The 24,545-nt window shown below is 39.6% G+C and overlaps 1 protein-coding gene and 1 long non-coding RNA gene across 3 annotated transcripts; one reads left to right on the top strand and one right to left on the bottom strand.

Moving 5' to 3' along the window:
* Positions 1-10,449: 10,449 nt before the first annotated feature.
* Positions 10,450-22,428, bottom strand: LOC143104118 (uncharacterized). Of its 2 annotated transcripts, XR_012983006.1 has the most exons (3): positions 22,337-22,428; positions 21,748-21,776; positions 10,450-10,850 (listed from the first exon to the last, which is right to left on the bottom strand). It is a non-coding gene; the product is annotated as an uncharacterized LOC143104118 (long non-coding RNA). The 2 variants fall into 2 exon arrangements; XR_012983005.1 differs by lacking the exon at positions 22,337-22,428 and having other exon boundaries at positions 21,748-21,836.
* Positions 18,858-22,602, top strand: LOC143104117 (uncharacterized). Its single transcript, XM_076268063.1, has 12 exons — positions 18,858-19,041; positions 19,131-19,175; positions 19,259-19,369; positions 19,466-19,501; positions 19,947-19,979; positions 20,223-20,413; positions 20,662-20,821; positions 20,971-21,064; positions 21,158-21,616; positions 21,773-21,877; positions 22,099-22,158; positions 22,456-22,602. Coding segments are annotated over exons 3-9 (609 nt in total). The 5' UTR covers positions 18,858-19,041; positions 19,131-19,175; positions 19,259-19,275; the 3' UTR covers positions 21,159-21,616; positions 21,773-21,877; positions 22,099-22,158; positions 22,456-22,602.
* Positions 22,603-24,545: the final 1,943 nt, after the last annotated feature.

Genomic DNA, 24,545 nt, shown 5'->3' with positions numbered 1-24,545 from the left:
GACTGAGTCCAGGGCTTTAAGTGAACAAGCAGTAGCATTTGTATATCACATCACCATAGTCTAAAACTGACATGAAAACTGCTTCAACAACTTGTTTCCTACTTTCCATAGGAAGGCTGGCTTTGTTTCTGTAGAAGAAACCTATTTTTTTTCTCAGTGTTTTTGCTAGGATGGCTATATGGTAGGTAAATGTGAGTTTTTCATCCAGCCAGATACCAAGATATTTGTATTCAGAGACTCTATCAATCCTTGAACCAGTTACAGTAGTTATTTGCATGCCATTAACCTCAGTGTTCCTTGCTCTACTAAATAACATACATTTGGTTTTCTTCTCATTTAGAACTAATTTAAGATTAATGAGAGCTTCTTGAAGAACATTAAATGAAAGCTGGAGATTATCAATTGCAAGTTGAACAGAGTCAGCGATGCAATACAAAATAGTGTCATCAGCATAAAGGTGGACTTGACAACCATTTAGAGAAGAGACAATGTCATTGATGTAGATGGTGAAGAGAACTGGGCCCAAATAGACCCTTGTGGAACACCCTTTGTGATTGGCAAAAACTCTGACTTAACATTTCCTGACTTAACACACTGAAACCTCTGGGACAAATAATTACAAAACCATTTACATGTCTTATCAACCAACTTGGGTGGTTCTTGAAAAGCCAGCTGTGAACAAAGGAGCCCTTGGGATAATATTCACCTTGTTAGGTAAGTCACTAAAGAACTTTAAGAAATATGTGCAGCTATAATGTTAAAGCAACACCAAAGAGTTTTTTGTACCTTAATATAATGTTTCCAAAATTGCTTCAGCGGTTCATCAACTCGTAACAGGGTGAACGGCACTTCTGTATTTGCTTTGCGGCCCTCTATCGGCTATAACCGCACAATGTAAGTTTGCTAGATCGGGTAGTGGATCTAGTTCGATGGAATGAGACATAAGAAACTACAAATTTGACTTGCTTCTGATGTTGCAATACATCATACTTTCATTAAATCATGCAACATACTCTACCGTGTCTGTGGACACAAATTATTTGCAAAGCCGGTACTAGATAAACAAATAGTGTGCATGCGACAGAGGAAAAGTGCTTTAGTGTTGCTTTAAATATGCTTTGCATATAATGTTGCAGCTATAATGTTGATATGTAGTTGTATGCATAATGACAGAGACATGATAGTATGTTGTTAGAAAATTTCTTTCAATTTAAAACCTTTTTCAAGAATTTAATAAAAAAAAAAAAACACAGTTGCATACCTTCTTTTGTCATGTTGTCACATGTGTATGATGTACGCCAATAAAGCTGATGGTAACAACACAGTGAAAAAGTTGCATGGATCTCAAGTTGTCCTATTTTTGAGTTTGTGGATTGCTGTGCAATAAGAATGTCACCCACAAAACCACAAATGCAATCCTCAAATGCAGAATCCTACGCCTCCCACACACAAAGCCAAACATATTTATTTGCAAACGTCAAACATATATTTACAAATACACATAGGCCTATACGTATTTGTACAAATTACTTTATATATTTGTATTTGTGTATTTACATGTACGTCTATTTGTGCATATCTTTTCAAGTAGGCCTATGTACATATCTTTATGAGAAAATTATACCCGCGTAATACCTCTATGATGTTCTGTAATACGTCTTTCATATAATTTCTCTCTATTGTGTTCCTATAGTACAGTCTTAAATGCCACCCTCATAGAGTAGGCTATTATGATCGTGGCCTCAATGCGTAAGATTCGGTTCAATTGATATATCAAGGTTCAGCAGAATCCCCAAGATTTGTCCGAATCTTCTTGTGTAGGCCTATATCTACTATTTCCTTGTGGGTATATCTACTTTTTCTTTTCAGCACGCCCACACTCCAATCACATGAATTTTTTTCCAACAATAATACTATTTTAGTGGGAGTAGGCTATTAGTATTATATCAATTGAAAAATTCCCAAAGTTGCATGGCTTTTCCGCTAACAGACGCTAGGGGGAAAAAAATCCCCAGAAAAAAAATCATATAACCATTCCAATGACCCCAAAGGTAAATTAAGCTAAACTAGATGTACCGCAGAGCAGTACAAAATATGACCGCCGCCCAGTCCAGCACATGTTTTCCACAAAAATAAGTCACGCTGAAAGGCATATATGATTCTAACTGTCTCACTGAATTGCATTATGCACACTCAATTCTCACTGGTATCTGCTAGACAACAAGTACCAAAACATGATTTTGTAGATTTCACATGTTCATAGATTTCACATGTAATATACATTTTATACAACCCCACCCCCATCTTGCCTGTTCATAATTCTGAGAAATTCTTGAATTGTATGCATGTACATGTTTATGTTTATGTGTGTGTGTGCATGTGCTTGTGTGTTTGCCTGTTGATGTGCCTGTGTGTGTGCATGTGCATGCATGCGTATATATGTCTACTGTGTGAGTATGTGTCATACGTAGGATTACTGTGAATGTTTGTGTGTGCGTGTGTATCTGTTTATGCACATGTGTGCATATGGAATGGGTTTACATGACCCCTGGAGGCAAACATACGCAAAAAATTGGTCATCCTAGGCCCTACGGTGTCTGCCCTACCCTCCTTTCGGGGGGTCCAGTCCAGGGGGGGGCTACAGATCAAAACGAAAAGCGATGGTTCCATGCTATCCATGTGGGGTTACATGCCCACCAAGTTTCGTGTACCCCGGTCTTTCAGTGCCCCGGGAATCCTTGTTGGTGTACGGTCACTAAATGTACACATAAATTATTTTATTGTAAGGCCCCCCCATGAACGAAAGTCCACGAAACTTGGCATGCATTCGGAGGGTGTCATAAAGATCCTACACTTTCAATGTTTTGCTTTTTAATTTTTAACTAGGTGGCGCTATACATGAAATAAGTGGTAATGGGATAGGTTGACATGCCCCCTTAAGACCAACATACGAAAAAAAGGTGGACCTCCTAGGCCCTACGGTTCTCGAGATATTCACAGAAAACTGTCTCCGGCCACCTACAGGCCAGTTGGTGTATAGTAACATAAATTAATTTATTGTGTGGCCCCCCATGAACGGAATTCCACGAAACTTGGCGTGCATTCAGAGGGTGTCATAATGATCCTACCCTTCCAATTTCGTGCAGTTTTGACTATGTTAGGTCACAGATACCTGCGATTATAACACCTCATTTTTACTTTTTTGTGTTTAACTAGGTGGCGCTATACATGAAATGAGTGGTTATGGAATGGGTTGACATGGCCCTTTGAGATCAACATACAAAAAAAAATGGTCATCCTAAACCCTACGGTTCTCGAGATATTCACAGAAAACTGTGTCTGCCCTACCCTCCTTTCGGGGGTCCAGTCCAGCTGGGGGGCTAAAGATCAAAACGAAAACAGGAGGTTCCATGCTATCCATGTGGGGTTACATGCCCACCAAGTTTCGTGTACCCCATTCCTACAGTGTCCCGGGAATCCTTGACGGAAATTTGGACATGCGAAAAAGAAAAAGAAAAAAAATCTGACTAAACCTATATAACCGCTGCTTCGCTGCGCGGCGGTCATAATAAAACCGGCACAGTTCCTTAATTTGATTGATTTATGAGCCGCCTTTATATCATTATGAATGGCTGAAGCCTGAAACATTCAACCAACATTTTTCTTTGCGAACTGTAGGATATTCCTTTTTTTTGTTGTTTCCTGAACTTCAAGACTACAAACAGAACTGCAGTTTTGACACTTGAAGTGTTGTGTGCCTTCTGTTTTTTCCCCACCTACTGGATTCCTTGCGCGTGCTCGCGTTGCTCACCACAGGTGCAGGAGTTGACATTCATTCATAAACAAGATAATTTGGCTCATTGAGTAGAGAATCAGGCTGGAGTCATCCATGGTTAGATTTTGCGGGATCGAATCCAGTTTAAGCTAGTTTTCAAAACATATGTTTTACATCCGAGTGGCTGTAATGTAGCCTAGCGTTCATATTATGAAAAGCGATTTCAAACCGCCTAAAACAACTTGTTAGTGAATGTCTGATGCTGTTGCGTGGTCTCAGCGCATGCACGCGCAAGGAGGTGGAGAAACCAGAAGGCACACAACACTGCGGCCGGTGGTTCAAGCCTAGCCGAGCTTCGTTGCTGCGGTGCCGTCTTGCAACCACGAGAGCCACAACTCAAGCACACTGCACCTGCCGCCGAACCTGCATTCGCTGATCAAGTCTGCTGAACGACACTCGACATTATCTTACACTTGATTTTCCCCTCATTTATCCGTTTTATTTTTTATATACATCACAGTATTAGCCTACTTATGGCCACCTTACACCAAACAACTTTGACAAGATTTGGAAAAGATTCTTGAAAAATTGTAGTCTTTCAACTAATGCCCCCCATTTAAGCTTTACTCAAAAGACTACAACCTTTCAAGAATCTTTCACAAATCTTGTCAAAGTTGTTTGGTGTAAGGAGGCCATTAGTTGACATATTATAATCTTTACATTGTAGGCTATTTGCAACGCCTTTCGTGACTATCGTGTGACTATGAAGCCTAACCTGAACGTTCAACCAACATTTTTCCACGAAGCTGAAAGGAACACGCCACCCAAAATCAGTAGTAATAAGCCTCTCTCATCTAAAAATGGCGTCTCTTCCGTTTTGCTACGTTAAGACGTATCGCTACTTCCGGTCATGCGGAAAACCGTTCACGGTGAATGGCAATTGCACAGATGATTTGTACAAGGCGGTATTATGTACCTCTGTGTACCAACAGCAGATATGTTCTTACCTTAACTTTCACGAGTTGAGTCATACCTCTCCCGCGCCGGTAGGTGCACTCAAACGCTCTGTCGCGGCGCGAATGTGTTAGCATGTTGCTATGCTAGCGGGCTCTGCCGTGGCCGTAGAGAGAGGAACATAGCAGTAATCAAACACCTCCACATTTTCCCTACTTAAATACAGTTGCACGAGTAGTTGATAAAAATGTCTACATCACACAACATGAAACGTGGCGATTTTCCAAGCGAATAAACAGGAGAACTACAATGTGTGGCGCAATAGAACTTGGGAGTACTTCGACCTAGCGTGGTAATATTATTAACACCTAATTGTAGATCCTATCCACCACAGAGTTTAGAATCCATGCATAGCCGTGGGAAGTAGGGGTGCTGGGGGTGCGGCAGCACCCCCTGCAGGAAAGCACGCTATGTCATACCACTCACGATCAGAAAAAAAAGCAGCTCTCCGTCCCCCTGTCTATTATTCTATTATGCACTAAAAAATTTTAGGCCTACATTAGACCTGGGAGATCTAAACAAAAACTAAACAAATTAACAAAACAAACCTGAGGGAGATATCCTATGACGCTAGCTTTATGGTACGACAATATGCCATATTAAGTAGGCTAGCTGAATATTACCGTGAGTTTCCCAAGGAGCTGAACACGGGCCGCCTCAATCTTCAGCTTAAAATGATGCATAGTGTTATCGGGGAGTCTCGGTGCACCACGGTGAAAGGTGGCATGGATATTAAGCTCCATCCACAAACAAGAGCTCTCTTCAGCGAGGTAGATTAACTTATTCATTCATCTGTGTCTTTGCGTGCCTGTTTCAGTGGCCTCCTCAGAGCGTTCTTTCTCCATAGCTGTCAACCCTCCCGTTTTTTCCGGGTTTCTCACGTATTTTAACTTTTTTCCCGCTGTCTTCCCGTTTTAATATTTTCCCGTAAATATCCCGTATTTTAACAATCTCATAACATTAGCTCTACCATCGGACTTGTCAGTCTCTGTACTGTTGTCCTGTTGCTACACCCTTGCCCTTCCAACGAAACAGGTGTTTTTAAAGCATCGTTTTGCTTGCTTGAAGGCGACAGTGAGACTATTTAAGATGCACGAGAGCACGATTCAGTGGCACCTGCATAGTGTAGGCTACGGCCGAACGCTGTGTGTATCGGCCTACCACTCAGCTACGAGTAGGGACAGAATTCCCCTGTTTGTATATTCACTCCAAGTTGGCCTACCATAACTTCCCAACTCTGCACTAAAGCCCATAAACTGCATGACAGGCTATTTATATTTTCTCTCTAAAATCTCTAAAATAACCAAATGCATTTGTTCAACTTTATGAAGAAGAATTACGCACTAGGCTACTTGGAACGCACACATTTTGTTTGCAGGAGAGAGAATGACAGCGCACAGGGCCATCGATTAGGCTACAGAACTTTAGCCTTGCTAGGGCTGTATAAAGTTGACCAAATTAATATAGGGGGACGAATGTTGACATTTTCCCGTATTCTGCGTGAGAAACCCGGGAAATCTCCCTTATTTTCAAAGCTCAATGTTGACAGCTATGTCTTTCTCGTCTTTTTGAAAGTGTAGGTTAAAGGCTACACTGTGCGTTTATGATGTCAGCATTTGTTGTAGGCTATATTTGTGATATGTGGATCAATTTAATGTAGGCTAGCCTATGAATATTGCGTTGTGTAGGCCTATGTTATGCATGTTTTGAGTCAATGTGTTCTGTCTAATATGCTGTGCGATAGGGTCTTTAGCCTGTTTTGACACCCATGTCAGAAGCGTCAATAATTATTACGTTTTATTAATGTTGGTGTTCAACAGTTTTATATTTCTCGTGTTCACCGTCGATTTCGATTCAAGGCTACAGCAACTTTGTTACCTTACTAGTGTAGCGTCAGATAGCAGACGGTTACTTTGTTTGCGAGTATCAATCTGTGGTTTGCGACATTTTGTTGCATTTTTTCTGTATGTTCTTGACAGTGATGTATGCCTGTGCTGTGTGTCATGCAATGCCAGTATGTATGCTGTTGTCCATTAACAGAGAAATGGACTACAGCACCCCCAACCAAAACTCACTTCCCACGGCCCTGAATCCATGCTGGATCGACCCTCAGCCTCTCCCTCCCCTCTGAGAGAGAGAGGCACACACACTAGAGATGCGCTGATGGGCTATTATTTCAACCATAACTGCATAGCAAAACTTATCATCCATCCATCAGCACCAAAGTTTGTTGACCAAAAGTCGTACATTGGCTAGGCCTATCCCCAGAATATCAGCAGCAAACTCAGTCTCTGTCGCGCAAAACAGTCTCCAAATAAAACGCACATCGGCCTGTTGCCTATTCTGCCAGCTTGTGACAATATATCGTCCAAAAAGCTTGATTGCATTGCATTCTCCACATTGTTAGCTAAATTTTCATGTACCACATCAGCATTTTTGTTCAGTGAATCTTTTGTAAATTGCTTTACAATTACCGTCGGGCCTATAGGCCTATTGCCTGGCTTGCCTCAGCTTCGGTCACGTCCTTTTACAATTTTATCATTGTAATAAAAAACGCAATTTGCCACATAATTTCAGCATGCTCCTGGCCTACTAATTAATGCCTATTGTACTTTATTTTTTGCAAAAAGAAAGAAATCCTTGATAAAATAACAAGTCATTCACAAGGCTACTTTACACACTGTTGTCAGGTTGACTGACAAGCCTGTTCTGAAGACTCCCATTCATTTTGACTGCACGAGCGCGTCTTTTTCAGACAGACATCGCAATTCATTTTATAGCAGGCCATCGGACAAATATGACACCTCGATATTAAAGAAACTCCGACTCCATTCATTCTGAAAGTCCACCGCACAACAGTGCAACGCGCATGTTCACAAACTTGCTTGCTTGCCTTACACAGTAGGCGTCTATTTTTCTTACCTTCTTTTTCCGCTGTGGATGTTATTGAGTTTGTAGAAGTTTTAGCTCTTACGTTCTGAACATCTCGCACTGCCATCACCCGATGTCATTTCTGAGTCATATTACTCTCTGTCTCTCTTTTAAATGCCTATTCCCTGAATGGTAGGCTACAATTATGTGTTTTATATATAGGCTAATATCTAAACAAAATAACCCAGGCAGTCTCATCTAGGATATAACACAGGTTGAAGTCAATGTGTGTAAACATCTGTAGATGACTCAGAAATGACATCGGAAGACAAGGAGTGAATAGTGGCAAGAGGCAAGCCGAAGTCTGCTGACAAGGGCCCGACGGTAATTGTAAAGCAATTTACAAAAGATTCACTGAACAAAAATGCTGATGTGGTACATGAAAATTTAGCTAATGTGGAGAATGCAATGCAATCAAGCATTTTGGACGATATATTGTCACAAGCTGGCAGAATAGGCAACAGGCCTATGTGCGTTTTATTTCCCAGATAGCAAAATCTTCCGGGCCTTTTCTGGATTCTTCTGGCATTTGTTTGGTTTGTGTACGATGTCGGCAAATGGATGGCAACCCTGAAGAGTTCCGGAATAGGTGGTGGCGGCAGCTGGAGGTGGTGGAGGGAGGGGCATTATTTTATGGCTCTCTTCTGGCAAATAGGAAACATGCCAGATTCAACGTATTTTTCAGTTGCTGTTGTGGGAGTGATTGTGAAATGTCTTAGACAAGTATTTCCTCTCCAGTTTTATCCTATGGTTTTATCAGAAAATATAGTCTCTAATGGACAAGATTGTCTTTGTCATAACTTTACGAAATTACACGAAAGTTACACAATTTCATTTAATAATACCGGTAAATACATTTTACTGAAATCGTATTTTAAATGTATGTAAAGGTAGACTCGGACAATAATTAACTTGACATAATAAATATAATAATAAATGTAATAAACACTGATACGTGATATTTAAGTATGGAAAAAAACGAACTTATTAAACAATTTGTGATTTACCCTTTGACCTTACTGCCGCCATTTTAAAACAAAGTCGGACTATTCTTCTCACCCATGTTCTCACCCTCAGTACCTGTCACCGATCGCTGAGGTAAAGTGTGTTGCTTAAGCTTAACCATGCTTTATTTTTAGTAATTCCATTAACTATCGTGCAAATAGCCAGTTACCTAATTATATTTTCTGTTGTATATTGTAGGTGGTAAGTTCCGTGTAAACTGGCATTATATGATATGAGAAGCATTAAACTCCCTTTTTTGAATAGTTGTACCTGACCGTAGCACTTACTTTAGCTAGCTGCTAGGTTTAGCATGTTCACCAAAACCAAATGTTCCTGTACATTTCCTGACAGAGATTTCACCTGTGACTACCAAGAGCCAACTAAAAGTAAGGTAAGCTGTATTCTGTATGGTTTTAACTCTCGTTCTATGTTGCATTTTTTTGTTTGTTTTTGCGTAACGTTAGGCTGTGTAAACGTCTTTGCTAAGTAACTTTAGATTTTTTTTCGTATCCTAACTTGCCCTCATGAGCACCAGGCAGACGGTCATATCAGTTTTAGATGACTAAAATTTGATGAGAAAATTGCATATGATGTATGGATAGGCAGTTTATTGGTATTAAAATAGCATATGCACATTTTTATCGTATTCAATGGTTGTTTGAAGAAATCCGTATAAAAGCCACTACTTCGTGTCTATTAACACCGCATGGCGTGGTCAAGATGGCACCTAAAGAATGCAAGAGGCAGACATTTTCCCGCTGCATTCGAGAAGCCCCTAGCTGCAGCTCCGCCTCACATTGAGCCCAGCCCCGATCTGCAAGCTGCAGCCAGCCCAGCAAACACATAACCTTTAGGGAACGTTCCCTAAAGGTTCCCTTAAGGTAATTACCTTTAGGGAACCTTTAGGGAACGTTCCCTAAAGGTAAAATAGTTTGAACCTTTAAAGAACCTTTAGGGACCGTTCCCTAAAGGTTCCCTAAAGGTAAATATTTTTAACTTTTAAAGAACCTTTAGGGAACGTTCCCTAAAGGTTCCCTAAAGGTAAATATTCTGAACTTTTAAAGAACCTTTAGGGAACGTTCCCTAAAGGTTCTCTTAAGGTTATTTTTTTGTTAACCTTCAGCTAACCTTTAGGGAACGTTCCCTAAAGGTTCCCTAATGGTTCTTTTTTTTTCTCCAGCTGACCTTCTATGAACGTTCCCTCAAGGTTCCCTAAAGGTAAATATTCTGAACTTTTAAAGAACCTTTAGGGAACGTTCCCTAAAGGTTCTCTTAAGGTTCTCTTGAGGATGCATAGGTAATGGAATGTCTTAATTATAAGACTCTGAATAAGCAAAATCGATTGTGGGGAGGGAAGAGAAAAGCTATATATGTAATACAAACTAGCTGATGATGTCTACTTATCTTTGTGCTTCTAGTGAGCTTGTTGCTCTGAGTGTGTGTGCCCCCGGATGGATAAAATGCAGAGAACAAATTTCTAGTAGGAATCTACAGTCTAACTTAACTTAACAACCATGTTGGTCCAGTTTAGATGGCAGTCCTACACCAACACATACTAACAACCCTGTTAATCCAATTTAGATGGCAGTCCAACACAAACGCATGCCAACACAATGCTTAAAAACCATGTTGGCCTAGTTTAGATGGCACTCCTACACAAACATATGCTAACAACACGATAACATTCTACTATGAAAACAACAATAAAGAGACACTGACAAGTGTTAGGTTTATAAAACGACTTTATTTGTATTTTCTATTTAGAACTGTCTTAACATGGTTAACAAAACTTCAATTAAACACACACACACATATATATATACATATACATACACACACATACATACATATGCACACACACAATTAGTATACATACACGCGCAAACACAATTAAACTATACAATACATTCAGTGCATTTTAAAACCATATTGACACCAGATCTGTGGTGTGTGCGTTCCATTACAACTGTATCTAAGCTGACTAATGTTACCTATAAATGGTTTACCTAATTGTTTTAATGCTGCGGCTGATCTTCTAGGTAAACATGGTATGGGATCCCATCCACACATCTTCCAGGAGTCCTTGACAGAACTTAGCCCACAGGACCTTCCTCCTCATGAAGACCTGTGAAGAAAACAGATCATACACACATTTAACTGGTTACCCCACCCCACACACACTCACTTCCACTCAATTTGTTTCACAGATATGGGCCAAACACCACTTTATTTTTTCTCTTCTATTTCCGAGGCTACTCATTCTTACTGTTGTTGACTTATTGACAAACATTTCATTTTAATTTCTAATGTTAACTAACACTGTATTCATTTAAGTTGAGCTGGCACATGTGCATAATAATAATAGTAAAAAATAATAGCAAGAACTCATTGCCGGTTAATTGTTATCCATGTGTACTTTACATCCCAATCCTATTTCTTGTTTGCATTTTTGTACATTATGTTGATATGTGCCTACATTATTATTTATTAATATTATTATTATTATAATTGTTGTCTCTATTGTAGCCTACAGTATGTAGCCGATCTATATTACTCTTTGTTTGTGTATACTAATGCTGTCAAAATATCATGTTCATTTCAATTTATTAATTACAGAAACTAAATGTCTTCAAAAGTTTGTTGAAGGTGGTTACATTTATTTCCATTCCAATAACATTACTTTTCTTTGTCTCGTTTTCCTACTGTTTAGTTAAATATTTTCTTGAACTGCTCTATTTCTTATCCTGGACTGCCACCTACTGGATAGAAAAGGCAACAGCCTAGTAATTACGTGAATACAAATCTACAAGAGTATATCATTAATTACATTATTTGTTTAATCGATTGATAGCCCTAGTGTATACTAGTGCATGTCTATTTGTTGACTGTACATAGAGTTAACACATACCAAAATCAAATTCCTTTTGTACCTAAGTAGGCCTAAATAACATTCTGATTACCTTAACAATCACACAGTAGGCCAACAGGCCCGCCGAGGCACCCACCAAAACAGATCGAACACTACGTTTCCCGCACTCTGATTTAGAAAATCATTCTAAATTCTAGAAGCTCGCGACAATAACGTTACTTCACTAAACTGCCACTTACTGAAGTTGACTTCTCTGCTGACGACGGTCTGCTTCCACAAAAAGTTTTTGTCGATCTGCTATTTTCAAATATTTATCCCAGTGATAATATAAAATCACCGCTAGAGACCACGGTCACCATCACCGGTAAGTTACGTTACGTTACGTTACGTTACATTAGCGCAGAGAGAGCTAGTTAACGTTACCACTAATCCTATGGGAGCTATGCTAGCTAGCTAATGTCTGAACAGTTAGCTCGGTAGCTAACATTATTTACCATCCATTTCCTTATTATATTAAGTAGTTAAACAATCTAGTAGCACCGCTTATTAAATGACCGAATCATGTAAGCCAACAATTTCCCCCATAACGTTAATGAAATAGTTTGACGCGAAGACCGCAATCGTAACGTAAACATAGGAACGTCACCTATAATCAACCGTCCTGTATTTCCAAACCTCTGCTACGTGTAGCACTATGTGTCACTTAATATTAATTTCTACACAAACCAAGAACCAAACTAGATTTTGTTCAAATCTACACACCTATGGCTAAGTTATCATCGATATTCAAGGGCAATCCTCTATTAACCAACACATGAAACTCAATTTCAACAAGATAAGTCATATAATGACGACCACGAAAGGTGTAGGCTTTATGTAGTTAAGCTGACGACAGGTCTACAACCTACAAAGACATTGGCCACATTAATGATGACATAGGCCAAGTTAGTAGCTGTTAACGTTATGCACGCTTCATTCTCCCAAAACAGTGAAGGCGAGAAATCCACAGTCCTATAACACAATACTGAATTTTGGGATAAAAGTACCAGTCAAGTCAAGATTATATGTGTGCATTTATACCTACTGTGAGAGCTCCAGTGGCAGTGATCACAATCAGTACAGTTTTAACGTGTCTCTCTAGCACGCCACACAATGTAACGACGGGCTCTGGTAACGCAAATAAACAGGAAATCATGAACATCAACATCCGGATGCACACCATTTAGACTGTTTCGTGGGGGGAATGTCAAGTTCTTAAACTAGGTTCTCATCAGTGGTGGACAAATTCTGTGTACAAAATTCTTCAAAGTACACAAATTCTGTGCTTGAGTGAAAGTAGAGATACACATGCCATGCTTAAATGTTACTCCAGTAAAAGTAGAAGACCTCCTTTTACATTTCTACTTGAGTGGAAGTACAAAAGAACTTGCATTCAAATGTACTAGTATCAAAAGTAAAAGTCCTAAAATGTATTACGAACAGAGGCGGACAGAGTACACAGCTTCATTACTTGAGTAAAAGTACAGATACCCTTTGCTAAATTTTACTCAAGTACAAGTAAAAGTACAACAGTCAGATGTCTACTTAAGTAAAAGTACATTTTCTAAATATTGCATTACTACTGCCACAGTGCTTACATTTATGTACAGAAACATCCTACTTGGAGTTATGAAAAATGTTAATGTTAATACCTTGGAGAATGTAAAAGGAATTGAAAGTAAAATCAAGTAATTTATATCTTTTTACCATGTTGCCAGGGATGGGCAGTATTTCTAATACATGTATTTAAAATACGTATTTCAAATACAAAATACTATTTTGTAATTGAAACACTTGAAGCGAAAACTATCATTAACTTGTTCAGAAAATTGAAATAGTCTGGCAAGTTGGGGCCACAGGTTGGCACATTCCCCGGATGGACCTGTTGCGTCTTCATCCATTGTTTCGTCCATGGTTTCGTCTCTTATCTAAATCTAACCATGGAGTTGACTTTGGCGGAAAGCTGAAGGTGATTGCTGATAGGCTGTCCCAATCAGTGGCGCCTGCACAATCCAATCACGTTTGAGAGGGAAACAACAAATTGAGGGTTTCTGAGATTTTGGCTTTTTCCTTTTTTTTTAGAAGAAGTAACAGGCACAGACAGACATAGGCATTCATTGAGCCTTTCTCATTCATTCAAGGAGAAATCAACTAAGAATTTTTGTAAATGTAGAAAGAACTAAAAACAAACTAATGTGATATCTTATCTTAGATTTTTCAAAGTAGCCACTTTTTGCTTTGTTGAATGCTTTACACTTTCGGACCAAAGCAAGACGTTCCCTTTTGTGTTTGATAGTGTCAGATATATATCATTATATATCTGTCATTGTCTATCATCATTTGCTCGATACCGTAATATGGCTAGTTATGGTAACATCAATGTTGTGAAAAGGGGTAAACAAGGTACAGCAAATAGTGGATATAGCAATAACATAGCTTAGGCAAGACCATTACTTTGAATGGGTTTACTTAAAAATGTCCCAACACTTTTTGTCAATATGTTTTTTTTTTTGCTCTATCTCTTTTTGTGAAGACAACAAAATAGTAATCTAAGGCTGTTTTTTTTGGGTTATATACAGGAGAATAATTTTGCATGGTAAGTATCAAGTGTCAGGTAAGTAAAGTGTCAGGTTAGTATTAGCTCTTCATTGCTTGCTTGGACCATTCAAGAATGGACAGGTTGCAAAGACAGCAGTATACTCGTCGATGGAAGCTTGCTCAAAGGACTCTGATGACTGTCAACCAACAACAAAGTGAAGAGATTGAAGAGGAGGAACAAAACAATGGAGCAGCAATGGAGCAGGAACAAGACAATGTTGATTCTGACTTGGAGATTACAGAACAAGGGGAGAGAAGCAACTCAGAAGAGACAGAAGAGGATAGTGAGGAACAGGTGGGTGCAGTTGCTTCTCTGGCCTCTGACATGACAGAAGTGGAGGCAAGTACCTCCACAGAAGAGTCTGAAGTGGAGGACGATCCTCCTTCAGTTAAGGATTTTCTTCAGGGGTGGGCCTCAAAACACCAGATCTCCCACACTGCCTTGGATGACCTTCTGAAGGGTTTAAAAATACATGGCCACCCTGAATTGCCATCAACTGCCCGTACTCTGATGCAAACTCCAAGACACATTGAAGTCAATACGAAATCGGGCATGCAATACATACATTTTGATTTCAAGGACACACTCACGGAACAGCTGCAGCTTTACCCCAGAGAAGTTATTGAAGTGGTAGGAGAAATAGAAATCTCTTTGAATGTGGATGGCTTACCACTTTTCAAGAGCAGCAAGACAACAATGTGGCCTGTCCTTTGCTGTATTCACCTACAACCACAAACGGTGTTTCCTGTGGTCCTAACACTAGGCTCCTCTAAACCAAACTCACTTGAGTTCCTGGAGGAAATGGTAGATGATCTTCAGGACCTACTGAGAGATGGTCTCAACAATGGAGCCATCAGAGTGAAAATTCGCTGTATTGTCTGTGATGCACCTGCTCGAGCTTTTGTCAAACGCATCAAACAATACACAGGTTATCATGGCTGTGACAAGTGTGATCAGAGAGGTGTATGGGAAGGAAGGATGACATTCCCAGAAGTGTATGATCTCAGCCTAAGAACAGATGACAAGTTCCGCCGCCGGATGGAGGACCGCCAACGCAACGAGGACATTCCACCAACGCCACTGATGAGGCTCCCAGTAGACATGGTTGAGCAGTTTCCCATTGATTACATGCACCAAGTCTGCTTAGGAGTCATGAAGAAACTCCTACAAGTATGGATAAAGGGGCCGCAGAGGACGCGCATGTCTGCTGGTCAAGTAAATCAGTTAAGCGAGAGGTTGTTGTCATTGAGGAAATCGATGCCCAGTTGCTTTGCCAGAAAACCTCGGAAGCTGGAGGATATCGACAGATGGAAAGCCACAGAGCTACGCCAATTTGCAGTATACACAGGCAAAGTGGTGCTGAAGGGCATACTAAAGGATGAGCTGTATGATCACTTCATGCAGTTCAGCATAGCCCTGAGTCTCCTCCTTAGCCCACACCAACAGGAGCACAACAAGTATGCTGAGGAGCTGATGGCTTATTTTGTTAATCAAGTCAAGGACCTTTATGGAAAGCATTTCATGGTGTACAATGTACACTCTCTTGTGCATGTCGCAGCAGAAGCAAGAAGATTTGGATGTCTGGATGCTTGCAGTGCATTTGTGTTTGAGAATTACATGCAAAGACTAAAACGTCTTGTGAGATCGGGAAAACAGCCACTTGTACAGGTAGCAAAGAGGCTCATGGAGATGAAGCAACACCAAAGGAACGTCATACTGCCAGAGAAAAGTAAAGTGTCACGACCAAACAACAGCTTTGTTATCGATGGCAAATGCTACGAGGTGATCGAAGAAACAGACAACAAAGATGATTCTGGAAGTCCATTGTTACGGTGTCGGGTATATGAATCACCTCTTCCCTTGTTTTTGAGTCCTTGTGACTCGCGCATTTTTGGGTGTTTCAAGGTGCACTCAAAGCGCTATTCAGTAATGATGGTTCCAGAAGCCAACTGCACCAAGAGAGCAATAATGGTGGAAAACAGAGATGAGATTGTCTTCATGCAAGTCCTCCATGCAACTTAACCACACAACAGCTGAAACTGTTGCTGAGTGGATCATAAACGGCCCCAGCAACGAAGAGGACTTTCACAAGGAGTGTTTAAAAAGCCCACCACCGACAACATAGAGCCGCACAACAAACGACAATGGCTGAAACTGTTGCTGAGTGGATCATAAACGGCCCCAGCAACGAAGAGGACTTTCACAAGGAGTGTTTAAAAAGCCCACCACCGACAACATAGAGCCGCACAACAAACGACAATGGCTGAAACTGTTGCTGAGTGGATCATAAACGGCCCCAGCAACGAAGAGGACTTTCACAAGGAGTGCCCACCACCGACAACATAGAGCCACACAGTTTTGTGTTAGTGACGGACTGTGCCTAGGTCGATGGTGGTTGGCTAGGGTTTTTATGGTTATGGTTCAGTCCGCATCAACGGGACGGACCAACCTAGCCAACATAGACCATGCCTAGGCTAGTTAATAGTATTTTGGGTATTGGCTATTTCAATGTGTTAATATGGTGGCAGCATGGAGGGGAGTGTCTCCAGGACGCTGGTTTCACTGTTAAGCCTTCATGAGGTGTCGTGGGCCTAACTTAACGAAACATCGGTGGATAAGGGTGCCCACTTGATAACCCCAGTGACGTGCCGCATACTATGTACTGCTGTTGGATGGGCCATTTGGCATACATAGAGTCTGCTAAGCTAATGTTTCTATACATCGTTGTTCAATCTAACCCAACCTAACACTGTGAATTGTGTAGTTTACGTCTGCCCATAATTTGTCTACTAACAATCAAAATAAGACTGTTCTTTCAGATTGTTCTGTTTAACCTAACACAATCTAACACTAACTTAAGCATGAAGTAGTCAATGGGTCTGTTCGAAACCGAAGACAGCTGCCTGCTCACCAGACATGACTTTTGATTAACTGCAGCTTTCAAAAATGAGTGTAGCACTCTAGAATCTTTGGTTAACACTACGGTATGACGTTAGTTGGTTACAACAATGATTTAATCAGATAGTAACTTTTTTTTTTTTTAAACCGCACTTGCTGCCTTGCTCCCCAGTTAGATATCTTAAAAGGCAGCAGTTTTTCCTGTTTCGAACCCAATGAAATGACCCAATGACTTCTACATCTATGTTTGTCCTTGTGAAATGTCAGTCTTTCCCACAGATTGAATTATTTGAATTAAGTAACTCTCCACCCCGCAGCAACCAATCACAACAAATTGAGTCCTAATCTGTGGAAAAGACAGAAGTTTTTGTCTAACAACAGTTTAACTTAACATTATAAAGGAAACGTTATATTTTCCCCATTAACACCATTGTCCGTCTTGTCCCGTCATACTAACACCCCACTCATTGGCCTGTACCTTGACGTGGTGAGTGGGCTTTCAACTGAACGGGCCATGCATGCTCAACAAAGCAATATAACATGCATGCTAAACAAAACAATACAACATGAATGCTCAACAAAGTAATACAACATGAATGCTCAACAAAGTAACATTCACTACTTTACCATGCTTACCTTAACTTCCTTTCCTTTGTAGAAATGGCAGATAAAAAATATGCTGTGGTGGAGTTTCAGGACGGTGCAATGGCTGCTGTTCCCAGCACCTGGGTGGTCCAAAAACAAACGGTACTTTTAATGTTAATGCCTAGATAAGAATTATGTGTTTTCTGTAGGGCTGTCAATCGATTAAAAAAAAATTCTAATTAATTACATACTCTGTGATTAATTAATCTAAATTAATCGCATATATAATTTTTGCTGTGAAAGTATTTTAAATATTTGAATTCAAATGAATCATTGAATAATCAGCATAGTGACAATTTTTACTAACTAGAACGGCTCGGGGTCAAAGGTCATACGGAATCGATTAATCTGCACTAATTTGTTTTAATCAGTTATTTTTTCTCAAATTAATTAATCGAAATTAATCAGTTATTTTGACAGCCCTAGTTTTCTGCAATACATGACTACTTTCACAACTTTACAGGGAACATTTTCATACTGGACCAATAACGAGGTCACCAAAAAAGTTAAAAAGGCGGTCCTGCCGGACAAGGACAAATGGAAGAAATTCCAAGTTAAAAAAATATGGCTATGGACAGGTAAAAAATATTTAAAAAATAACTAATGGCAGACATCAGACATGTGTTAAGGCTGAAGAATTGCAAACCTGGTTATATGGAGGCAAAACATTGTACTTAGCATATTACTAAACTGCATGAAAGATTTCTCCCATTCTTTCCCTTAAGATTCATACAGCAGGGCGGCCGAGATGGCAAAAACAGCTACTTTCACTTCAAATTTGGAGAGTGAGGTGGAAATCAGTAAAAAAAAAAAAAGAAAGACCAAAAGGCCAACTCGGTACAATACCGAGTCCTCTGATGGTAAGTCTCCATTGCTGCCTCTTCCCTCTAGAACCATGACCGCTCCGACCTAACCACTTCAAAATCACCCTTGAAGACCCTTATCAGATCTGCTGTTGTTGGTGTTAACAAGCTCATTTTTCTTAAATTTGCAGATGAAATGCCCCCCCCAAAAAAACATAAAATAACAGAGCCCGTCCAAACTCCTCCCAGAGCCCTCCCACCTCCTCCAGAATGTAAGTACAAGTCTCCATTGCTGCCACTTCCCTCTCAAACCGTGACCGCTCCAACCTAACCACCTCAAAATCACCCTTAAAGACCCACTTTATCAGATCTGCTGTTGTTTGTGTTAACAAGCTAATTGTTCTTAACTTTGCAGATGAAATCCCCCTCCCCCCAAAAAAAGCCCTCCCACCTCCTCCAGAATGTAAGTACAATTCTAGGTTTCTAGGTTCTAGGTCTATATTCAGCCATTAACGACTTCTATTGACTAAAAAAAAACATTCTACTTGATAGACAACAACAGAAACACAAACGAGAGTGAGGACTCGGAGACTCCCGGTAAGGCATAAACAAAACCCTTAAATGTTCTGCTGTACTCATACCTTCACTGATGGCGTCTCCTTTTTCTTTTGGATCACTAGACGAGCTATCTGAAGACATGTTTTCCGGGGGAAAACAACGTGGGCCGGGAAGCCTGGAGTCTCCAGGGTCTCCAGGGAGTCTAGCTTCACTGACCAATACACTTGTGCAGGGTAAGTGAAATACACACATTGAAATTACAAATAAAAATATTAAGTGTTTAAGTGTTAAAACTGCATTTCACAATCATTCATTTCTTGAAATTCCAGTTACTGGTCTATCTCCACTGGCGGGTCCTTCAAATGGTAAGCACAGTGTTGTGAAATAATCCTGTAAATACAAACAAACAAACAAATATTCCAAAATTCAGTAACATTGAAAATCATTAATATTTCTGTTTTACAACAGGCAATTAAATATACAAACTGTTCTATCACTGTTCCTTTTATCACCTTCCTGTCCTAACTATTGTATTGGTGTCACAATACAGTGTATTATTATTGTTGTTGTTATTATTATTACTTATTATACAGCTCTTCACAATGCAAATAGAACGCTCCATTGACTTGAATGGGATTTCCCAAAGTTCTACCGGTCATTATTTTCATCTTGCTTTGCCCTGAAGGGACTTATTTTCCCAATAATGATCGGCATAATATACATTATCCTTTACTAATACATCATATAATGTATTATTGTCTCAACATTTGTAACATCAAATGCAAATATGTCTTCTTTTCTAATTTGAAGCGGAGCACACTACAACGCAGTTGGCAAATGACAGTAAGTCTAAATACTGTCAGTCAGCTGTCCTTACTTAAAGGAACATGCCTCCTTTTTTGATAATTTGCAGTGTGCCCTAGAGTTATTAAATTGTCTGGAATACCTCCTAGCCAATTTCCCCAAAAAGAAAAAGGTGGAGTGTTCCTTTAATTGCAAAGGCTTTAATAAGATAGTATCTACATAAAATATCCAGTTCTTTATTTCTTTACAAAGTTGTGATACATTCCTTTTTTTATCTTTTAGATTTCCAGAGGAAAGTGCTTATGAAATTAGATTTAATAATTGAACAGCAACAGCAAATTCTAAATTTGACCAGGCAAAACATGACACCTGGGAACGACACAGAAAATGTCCTCGACCATCCCTGCGAGACCCTGGAGGACCTGGAGAGGCTGGAAAAGGAGATGGAAGACAGGGCAAAAAAACAAAGAATGGTGACCAATTTCATTTCATGCGCACACACACACACACACACACACACACACACACACACACACAGGGCTATAGGGGCTGGGAAATATAAAAGGTATATTGTATAAAAGGTATACATTTCTCCAAAGGTATGCATTTTGATTATATACGCATAGCGCAATATAGTCATCTTCATCATTGTGCCCACAACTGAGCTGATGATGTATAACAGGGCAGTGGCAGATAACTATGATCTCTCCGTGTCTTTCAGACTATGTACCTGCGCTCACTCGGCGGAGCAAACCTGAATGCTGCCGTTAGGCGAATGCTCCGCCGAGTGGGCAACAATGACCTCTGGTCCACTTTTAGTTACAAGGGAAGGCTGGGCAAGCGCCCTTTCAGTAAGCTAAGGCTTTGCGAAGCAATGATTGGTAAGCTGTTGCTGATTGCAATAAATACTTTATTTACTTATTACAAGTAAAGTTGGGTATTGTTTGGGTTTTCGGTGTCACACCATATGTACGACGGTGTTAAAACATGGATCTGTTTGACAACTCTAAATCTTTACTATGTGTTTTAGGAGCATGCCAGAAATTATTTAAAATAAAGGCGGACGCAGCTGAAGATGCCATTGGCCAGGCGCTTAAGTTGGCGCCACACAGGAAATTAAAGTGGTAAATGAGTCATAATGATTGCACCATAACAGCTCTTATAATTTATTTAATCAAACATTACTAACAATCTTGCAATGTTTTTCTTTGTTTAAGATGGAAGAGGAAAGAGAAAAGGAAACGCAATGTGAAATAAAATCTGTTTTATGGATCTAATGTCATGTCAATTACTTGATATAGTGGATAAGGTGTATGATAATTAGTACAAATTCCAGTGATATCTGTGTACAAATTCAAGTAATGTCTGTGTTCTACTAATAGTAGTGGCCTAGTGCTTTACATGTATATCTATAGAGCAATAACTGCAGATCAGTGGTACAGATAGGTGGACAGGTGGTAAGGTGAATTGGAGAAAACAACTCTGCAAAGATCAATGAAGCTCCAGGGAAATGCTGATAAGTATTGACAACTCATGATGGGTCAAATTAATTGAGAACGTACTTATAAATATCTGGCATTTCCTGTGTGAAAAATTAAAACTATCATTTATTTGTTTCAGTGTTCAAGACCTTTACATGGATCCCTGCGATGTGCACTTTCAACCTCTAATCTAATGTAAGTTGCGTACGCACTATTACTGCTTTTAAACAAATCTTGCAAAGGAAAATGAATCAATATCAGTCTTTAAAAATGGTGTCCTTTAAAACGTGTGTCTTTTCAGTGTGCACTTGTGATTCAATACTCACATTTGATTTTCGTTGTCCTCCCAAGGATGCTATTGGAAAGGACATGAAAATTAGCACTTTGGTCAGCTGTCACCCATGTCTAATCCCACTTGTGACCACACAACAGAGGCCTGCTTTGGTAAAGAAAACGGTACAACTATGTCTTGAGCATTATGCATTTACTAGCCAGAGCATGTAGTCAGTTTCAGATCATACAGTACGTTTCAGATCATGCAGGTTTTACAGGCTCAAAATATAATATGGGCTATTGCCATTCGCTGTTAAATTAAATTTTCTGAAAAAGTTAGTTATACTACCTGTGTCTATGCATATCACGAATTGTTTGACAACTGGCATTTTTGTGTCTTTCAGACCAACACATGGAGTGGAGGCCAGACGTGTCACTGGATTTTAGAGACCATATCAGCTCAGGTACTGCTACTGCACACGTAACGTTACATTGTAAACAGTGAATCAAATACTAGGCCAAAACCACGCCTTGGAAAATGCACTATGTTTCACACACACGTGGTTAAAACAACATGCCTGCATAACGATGTAGCCTTTTGGTGTGGGACATGTTTTCAAAAGCATTGGACAATTAAAATACCTGCCAATCTCTCGTCCAGTAATCCAGTGTGCTTTTTGATCCAAGGAAAACAGGTAACCCAAAGATGGGCATTTGAAAAAAACACGTAGATTTAGCGTCATGTCTTCTCTCGTTCGCAGGAGCTGCATTGAAAGACCCATCATCCAAAGGCAGAAGAAGGACTCCCGGATTCTCTCGGATTGAAACCAAGTGTCGCCTGAATAAATTGTGCGTCATTCTCGTCTGCAATTCCCCAGCAAATACTTAATAAAACATTTCATGTTTTACATGCTGTCTGCTCATTGACCATTATCTAGTGTTGTGAACATAGCCTGTCTTATAAGGTGGCAAGAATAAGTCGCCAATATTACATCTGGAAGTTAAGTATTATTATTATTATTATCATCGCCTATTATTATTATTATTATTATTATTACTACTACTAGTAGTAGTAGCCTAGTAGTGCCCAATATTTGGTTCGCTAAAGGTTCCGGGAAGGTTCGCTGAAGGAACTGCAAACCTGCACTGACAGTTCGCTGAACGTTCGCGGAACTTTTAGGGAAGGTTCGGCGAACGTTCAGAAAACTTTCCTGCGCTACCGTGAGCGAACCTTCGGAGAGAACCTTCCGCGAACCTGCAGCGAACGTTCCCGGAACTTTCAGCGAACCTTCCCGGAACCTTTAGCGAACCAAAAATTGTTATGTGGGAGGGGTACTTGCTGCATTCTGCCTACTAGTGTATATGAGGGATGCGCCAGTCTAATTTTAAATTTGAGTTTCACATGTTTTCTATTTAGTTTTGGGCTTTTTAAAAATTACTGCCTTCGTGAGATCAGGTGAAGTTCGCGTTGTTTGATAATTGATGTAGCCTTCTAGCACAGTCAAAGCAATGTGAGCCTGCAGCCCTTGCATGTGACGTCACGTTTTGTTCGCGCCACAGCAAAATAACCTAGTGGACGGCAAGAACACGAATCAAATCAATGGGTTGTAATGGGACATATCGCACAGCTAGGAGATTATAGTGAGATTTAACCGTAGTAATGCCCTTCCACGACTGTTGGCTTATTGTTTGGAATACAACGACATCCCATGTTCTTGCATAGATATATTTTGGTTTGTTTTCTTTGTGTTTCGGGAGTGAGGTGAGAAGGTGGTTTAGAGTAATATGAATTAAATATAAATATGTGCAGTGTATTAGCAGTTATCTCATACAATAAGTAGAATAATGTATGTAGATGTAGCAGTAACATTATAATAGTATAAATAATAATATAGATATATGCAGTGTATTAACAGAATATAATAAAACAGATATGTACATAACATACAGCTATGTACAGTGTGGAAACAGTGTCATTGTAGTGCAGAAACAACATTATAAGAGTAGTAAGAATAAGTCTATGTGCAGGATGAATAGTATAAAGATCAGTAGAATAACTATGTATGTAATTACAGCTTTAATGTCACGCAAAAAGTACAACCAAAGCTGAGCTTGATCAACTAGAACGTCTAAAGAACCAGAACTTGAGTGTAGTTTTTTGCTGGGTCCCAGGCCATGTTGGTCTGAGGGGAAATGAGAAAGCGGACAGTGCCTCTAAGCAAACCCTCAATAAAGAAGTCACAGAATGTCAAATCCCTGCCCCAGACCTTAAACCTATACTGAACTCTTACATCTCAGATAAGTGGAAATCTGAATGGGATTAATGTACCAACAACAAGCAAGGAATGTGAATTTTGGCACATTTTCATGATCCACTGGGTCGTTATGGGCCACACAAAATACGGTGTTGCTAAAATTACTCCTATTGTGGCTATTAGAGACATGCGTTCATGAGTATCCAGCTACATTCAATGAGTTAAGTAAAATACATTCACACACACAAAAAAACCATCACTAATGTTGTGGACATTCCTTTATTCTGAGATACATCAATAGGCTCTCAAAACAATCCCAAACAGACATAAGGTCTTTATAGAGCAAATCTATATAGATTATTTGTCAAATAAACCAGTAAAACAGAATTAGGGGATGGATTATATAACATTCACACTCATAGCTCATATTTTTTAAAATAAATCAGTGAAAAAGTATCCTGACAAACAAGCAGCATTTTAATGCCTTAGTCATATTTCATAATTTTCAAATTTCAAATTTTTCTCTAGGTTACCTGATAGCCCAGTTTTGAGAGGTGCAAGATGCGTGACATTATTTATTTTTGCAGCCAATCACT

The sequence above is a fragment of the Alosa pseudoharengus genome, unplaced genomic scaffold (assembly GCF_046254945.1).
Source record: "Alosa pseudoharengus isolate Yale_2024_CS ecotype anadromous, Long Island Sound unplaced genomic scaffold, YU_APseudo_1.1 YU_APseudo_1.1_scf_5, whole genome shotgun sequence".
In the NCBI taxonomy this organism is placed as follows: Eukaryota; Metazoa; Chordata; class Actinopteri; order Clupeiformes; family Clupeidae; genus Alosa; species Alosa pseudoharengus.
Note: the sequence above shows the minus strand (reverse complement) of the source record. Positions and strands in the feature narration are given on the sequence as shown.